This window comes from Myotis davidii, unplaced genomic scaffold (assembly GCF_000327345.1).
Source record: "Myotis davidii unplaced genomic scaffold, ASM32734v1 scaffold208, whole genome shotgun sequence".
NCBI lineage: Eukaryota > Metazoa > Chordata > Mammalia > Chiroptera > Vespertilionidae > Myotis > Myotis davidii.
Window position 1 is genome coordinate 1130096 of NW_006299706.1, and position 6159 is coordinate 1136254.

At 63.5% G+C, this 6159-nt stretch overlaps 1 protein-coding gene across 1 annotated transcript in view; it reads right to left on the bottom strand.

The window, feature by feature from the left end:
• DCST2 (DC-STAMP domain containing 2) overlaps nucleotides 1-6159 on the bottom strand; it is a 7229-nt gene that overhangs the window by 535 nt on the left and 535 nt on the right. The window contains exons 3-13 of the mRNA XM_015571680.1: nucleotides 5856-6156; nucleotides 5501-5602; nucleotides 5059-5256; nucleotides 4656-4721; nucleotides 4051-4264; nucleotides 3771-3928; nucleotides 2917-3081; nucleotides 1935-2102; nucleotides 1702-1802; nucleotides 667-797; nucleotides 198-325 (exon numbers count right to left, since the gene is read on the bottom strand). Coding sequence (XP_015427166.1) covers nucleotides 198-325; nucleotides 667-797; nucleotides 1702-1802; nucleotides 1935-2102; nucleotides 2917-3081; nucleotides 3771-3928; nucleotides 4051-4264; nucleotides 4656-4721; nucleotides 5059-5256; nucleotides 5501-5602; nucleotides 5856-6156 — 1732 coding nt within the window. The remainder of the gene's footprint in view (nucleotides 1-197; nucleotides 326-666; nucleotides 798-1701; nucleotides 1803-1934; nucleotides 2103-2916; nucleotides 3082-3770; nucleotides 3929-4050; nucleotides 4265-4655; nucleotides 4722-5058; nucleotides 5257-5500; nucleotides 5603-5855; nucleotides 6157-6159) is intronic.

A 6159-nucleotide genomic window follows, 5' to 3' on the forward strand; every position in this document is an offset into this window, starting at 1 on the left:
AGGCAAACATGGAGAAGGTGAGCTGCTACCTGCGGGTTCTGTGTAAATGAGAACATGCATGGTGATGGAGGGAGGGATACAAAAGGTGAGGGACAGGCGTCCCTAAGTGAAGGACCACAGTTGATTGTCGTATGCAAATGTAGCGAGTCCCAGCAGCGAGGCCAGGCGCCCAGGAGCCCAGGAGCCCAGGAGCTCACCTCGGCAGGCTGGGGTACTGCAGGACACAAAGTTCTCCCTGGCCCCCTCGTCCTGGGGTTGCCCACAGCCCAGGCAGTAGGCCTGCTGCTGCCCAACGTGCTTCATCAATGGAGCCAGACAGAGGCACCTGAGGAGAGGGGTCCCAGACGCTCAGCAGCCTGCCCCCAGCCTAGCCGTGCCCCCCAGCACAGCCCCCCCGCCCCCCGGACCAAGGGCAGGCCTTCCTGCCGTCTGCTCTCCATCCCGCTGGCTGTAGCCGCAACCTGCTTCCTGTCCTCCTCCTCCCTTCGCTCCCCACCTCTAAGGACGTGCATCCCTAATCCTCCCTCTCAGTGCGAGAATGGCACGGGGTGGGCGTCCTCTTCAACCAACCCTCCGGACACTGAGGGGGGACAGGGTCCGTTCGGACCTCCGGCTTTTGTTCCGTCCCTCTCTGCCCCGCGCCTATAGGGAGGGCAGTGGGCTCACCGCCTGGCCAGCACCTGCAGGAGGCTCAGCTGGCCCTGGTCCGCTGCCCGCCGCCTCACTGACCGGTGCAGGGCGGCCAGCAGGGAGGTGCGGCGGCTCAGAAGTAAGTTGTAGAGGTAGGAGATCCTCTCCTGGCGGAGGCAGGTCAGGGATGGGGTCCCCTTTACCCAGTTTCACCTGCCTGGCCCGCCCTCTGCACCCATTCCCTCTCCCTCCCTTTGCCTTCCCTCCAACTCCCGTGAGTGCCTCTCAGCTTGGCTCCAGCGCCCTTTCCTCTGGAAGCCGCTGGGCTCCCCCAGGCAGTCGCCCACCCCTCCCCTGGTTTCCATAGCACTGCATTCACTCCTTAATAAGAACCCTTGTTTACTTGTAATGTCTTGTTAGCAGCCTGTCTCGCCTGCCTGGAGTCTGGAGCCCCAGACTGTGTCCATTCGCCCTGGCATCCTCGATGCCAGCACAGGGACTGGCATCCAGTAGATGCTCAGTAAATGAGGCGTAAACGAATGAGCAAGTGGTGAGTTTCCACTCACACCTCAACAGGCCAGCACGCCCCCTTCCCCCACGGTTTCAGCAATACTTGGGCCCTGGCTGGTTTGGCTCAGTGGATAGAGAGCGGCGCTGTGGACTGAAGGGTCCTAGGTTCAATTCCGGTCAAGGGCACATGCCCAAGTTGTGGGCTCGATCCCCAGTAGGGGGCATGCAGAAGGCAGCTGGTCAGTGATTCTCTCTCATCATTGATGTTTCTATCTCTCTCTCCCTCTCCCTTCCTCTCTGAAATCAATAAAAAATATATTTTTTTAAAAAACACACAAAACAGTACTTGGAAGGCAGGCTGTCTCAGGAAGCCCTGCCCCAAGAGGCCCTATTTCTCCCAGGCCCTACGGCGTCGGGAGACCTTCAGTCTAGGTCATTTGCTTTGGGGTTCAACCAGAGGAGCGAGGACTGGGGCTGCTGAAGGACTCCAAGCTCCCCAAAACTCAGACAGCCAGATTCGCTCCCTGGGGAGGGGGACAGGGACGGGCTGGGGCCCCTCACCTGCTCCCGGGATGGGTAGTAAGAAGCACAGATGACCCGCCGCAGCCGGCTGACGTAGCTCCCAAACAGGGTGACGAAGAAGCATAGGCCGTACATGATGCCTGGGGGCACAGTGGGCACGGCAGCCACTGCCGGTGGGTCCAGGTGCCAGCCACACCCCCTCCGCAGTCGGCACCCCTCATGCCCCGCGTGGGGCCTACGTCACACCCCGTGCTCAGGGGTGCGGCTGTTACCGATGACAATATAGCCAGTGGTGTTGGGCTCCGAGGGGTGCAGGGCGCAGCGCCGTGACAGGACGGTGACGTTGCCTTGCTGCAGGACATCGAAGGCCGACACCAGGTCGCGGTAAATGTTCCCAGTATAGCCGCTGCCTTCCACGGTGATGGATACCAGCACGGGGCCTGGCACGGAGACCCTGTGTGAGTTGCGCTGGGGCAGCTGCCTGCTCCCCATACAGGAAGGCCACACCTTCCACAGGGCAGAGCGGGGCAGGTCGTAGGGACGGCCCAGCGCCCTCACCACCTGGCCTTTGATGCACCTGGCACTGGCTCCCCGGGGCAGAGCTGGCTGGCACTGGTGCCTGGTCTGCCCGCCCAGGCCACCAGATCTGAGGTGACCTTAGCGGTCGGTAAGTCCATCCCCCACCCCCACTGCTGCCGATGCATTTGAGTTAAAGCGCCTGCTAAGCGCTGGCCATGTGGGCGCGGACTAAGTGCGTTATTGGCTGTCGGGGTGTTTTTACTTTCGTTGTTGGCCCTCTGGCCACAGCATTAGATTCCTTGTGTGCCATGGTTCTCCACACCCCCAGCCATCTGCCAGCAGCCAACGCTCAGGGCCTCATGTCCTCCTTAGAGGGGCCCAGCCAGGCTGCTGCACTACGGCCTGCTGTGCGGGTGAGGCTGACGCTGGGAAGTTAAGCAACTTGCTCACGGTCCTCACCTCGTAAAGAGCGGACCTGGGATTCGAACCCGGGCCATGTGACTCGGGAACGTGCGAGTTTAACTACTCGGTCATGGTGTAACCTTGACCTGGACACAGGGTTTACCCGGCAGAGGGTAGAGTTGGAAGAGGAGCAACGTCAGAGGCTGGTAACAGTGATGACGGGGTGGAGTGGGCAGTTGCGGGGGGCGCTCAGGCAAACCCCCAGGATGGTGGGGAGGATGCAGGGGCCGGCCGAGGGGGCTGAGGGGGGCACGGGGAGGTTGAGGCGCTCACTGCGGGCCACCATCTCCCCCTGCAGGTGGTGCCGGGCCAGGTCCAGCACCCAGAAGACCGCGTAGTCCAGGAAGATGAGGAGCAGCGTGATGAGGAGTTGCCGGAGAAGGTGGGAGATCGCCAGGAGGTAAAAAAGCTGCTCCCACCGGGACAGGTAGAGGGAACCTGGGGAGAGGAGGGCGGGGCGGGTCGGGCGGCTGCCCCCAGCTCCCTCACCCCACAGACTCCAGACCTGGAGGGACCTCTCTCCTGGGGAGGCCTCCTGCCCTGGAGGGGGCTGGAGCCTGTGTGCTCATCTGGAAGCTGTGGTCGCTGCCAGGACCCCTGGGCAGAGGGGGAAGCCCTCTTCAAGGCCAGGAGCAGAGGCCTAGATGCTGTACCTGGGCCTGGTGGCCCATTTCCAGTCTCCGGGAACCCTCCTTCCTGGGGAACCCCTGACCCCCATACTCAACTCCCTGCGTCACAGACAGCCCCCAAGTTGCATCTCCTCCGTATTACCACACTCACACTTCCTGCCCACCCCCAAAGCCTCCCCCCGTCACTTTTCTTGCTCCATGTCCACCCTCCACCCCTCTTCCTCTCTGTCCTGACGTCGAGGCGCTCCTAGAAGCATCTTCTGCCCTCCTCTGTCTGCCTGCGATGAGGAGCCCTCCTTTCCCCCCCACACTGAGGCTCCCCAAGGACAGGGCGGTGCTCCCTGGACCCTGAAATTGCCTTAAAGCTCCGGGTTGTCCCTCCTCACTCGGGCCCTGCCCTAAGCCCAGCCTGTGCGTGGGGTTCAAGGTCAGGGCAGTGGGGTTGGGGGAAGCCTGGCCTTTCTCAGGCCCCTGTCCCCTGGCCCTCAAGGCGCTCACCTGGCCGGATATAGTGTCTGGCCTCGTGGGCACTGAGGGGCAGCACGGTGGGCAGCCCCGCCCGGGAGCGCACGGCCTCCATGTGCAGGAACCGGCTGGTGATGTAGATGTTGTCATGGCTGTCCAGGTTCAGGTAACAGTACCGGTAAAACAGGGCCCTGGCGGAGCAGGCACGAGGCTCCTCACACCCCGATCTGACCCCACAGGGCACCACCCCCACCGGGAACCCCCGCCCCCCAGAATGCCAGGGGACCACCCCAGCCCCGCCCCAGCCCCTCACTGGAGGTAGAGAAGTACAAGCAGCAGAGGCGTGGCGTAGCCCATCAGGGCCAGGGCCTCCCGGGCGCGGTACAGCTTCATGCTGACGGCCTCGTAGAGGTCCAGGGCCACCTGGGACAGGCTCCGAGAGGCATCGAGGTCCACGGAGAAGTAGTGGGTGGCTGTCACGTTGAACTCAAACTCTTGACGCACCCGGTTAATCAACTTCTGCACAGCTGGGGCCCGCAGGTCGGGGGAGAGGTGAGCAAGGACAGTGAGGGGGAGACACAGCCTCACCTGAGGGAGGGGCCTGGCACAGCCCAGGGGCCAGACAGACCAGCCGGGACCCCCAGTGCCTGCACCCACGTGGACTGAGGAAGGGACAGCGCCCCCACAAGCCGTGCTCTACAGGAAGTCGGGCTTTGGTGAGGCTCCTCCCCGTTGCGGGGCCTCAATTTCCTCCTCTGCACAGCACAGATATTGCTCCGGGCAGCCCACTGAGGTCCCTTCCTGCTCTCGCCTTCGCACCCAGGGGCTGGGAGCATCCCAGGCTGGCAATGGCCTCACCAGGATGAGGGAGGGGGGGAAAGCTCCCAGGAGCACCACAGAGGGCAGGGCATCACTCACGGATGCCGATGGTCGTGCGCAGGAAGGGCTGGATGTACTTGGGGATGATGCAGAACACCTGGACCACTGAGAACCAGAGGCTGAGAGTCAGGAGGGCAGCGAGATGCGGCCGGCCTCGCCTGCCTCCGGGGACCTTGTTCTCACAGGGTCCTCTTGACCTTTTGCTTGTCCTACTGGCCTCAAAACCTTTGGCTCAACACCTTTTGGCTTCTCCCTATCACCTCACCCTCCCACGCTGGTTTCTCACGATCTTCCCTCCACCCCATGCTGGGCCGGCATCCTATTGGCCCCCACAGTCTTCACCCCCTACCGGTCCCCTGGGCCTGCCCTCCCAACTGACCCTGCCCCCAATTCGCGGCGCGCCCCCCCCCCAATCCCGCCCCCGAGCCCCTGGCTCTCTCACGGCTGGCAAGTCCACAGAGCACCAGCTTGAAGGGCATGAGCACGTAGCACAGGTGATAGGCCTGTGGGATGACCTTCATGCAGCTGTCCTTGGCGTCATCGAAGACCCGCGCACACTTCAGGTAAGGGTTGCCCAGCTCTGAGTTGCACACGTCTCCGATATGCAGGAGCCAGTACCACACATTGCGCAGGGCCCTGGCTGGGGCAGCCGTGGGCTGGTACCCGGGGCCGGAGGCCTGCAGCGTCTTTCCAGGGGTTTGGGGAACACCAGGGGAGCACGCAGCGGGGGAGGCCTGCGCTCAGGGGCCTGGCTGTGTGTCACTGGGAGCTCGTCGGCACCCAGGAAGGGCCCACGGGGTTCCGGACAAGGGTGAGGCGGAGGAGACGGGGTGAACTGTGACACCACCACCCCCTCCCAGAAACAGACGTGCTAACGTGCTGACCTATATGCTTCACTCCATCCATGATGGATCGAAAGAACTTGCGGATCCGGTCAGCCACCTCTTTGGCCTTCTGGGCAATGGCCTTAATCTTGTTCAGGGCACCTGAGGGGCAGGGCAGGGGTACTGTGGGGGTCTCTTCCTCTGGGGACTCCTCCGTCCCACGCTGTCCCTGGGGGAGGGGGAGGGGGAAAGGGAGGGGAGAGGGAGAGGGGCTGCCCGGGAGGTGGGGAGCCGGGATGCCTGGGTCTGGGAGCAGCTGCCCTGGCAGTGGAGCAGCCGGAGGGCACGATTGAGGGGCCTCCTGGCGCAGGGAGGTGGGGCAGTGCCAGCAGAGGGCTGAGGCTGGAGGCCTTACTGACAAGGGGCTGCTTCGCTCTCTCCAGCAACGCAGCCGTCTGGTTCAGGGCCAGCTCCGCCCCGCAGGCCACGGCCTCGCTGGCTTGGGTGAAGTTGCGCAGAGTGTTGGCACAGGGCCCTTGCAGCACCAACCCAAAGACAGCCAACAGCAGCAGCGCCCGGCTCTGCTCTGGGGGTGGGGGTGGGGCAGCTCCATCAGAAGCAGGAGGCAACACATCCAATCCCTCCCAGAAGCCTTCAGAGTGTTTCCCTCCACTCCCGCCCCCCCAGGTCCCCCTGCCCAGCCCCTGTCCCAGGACCTG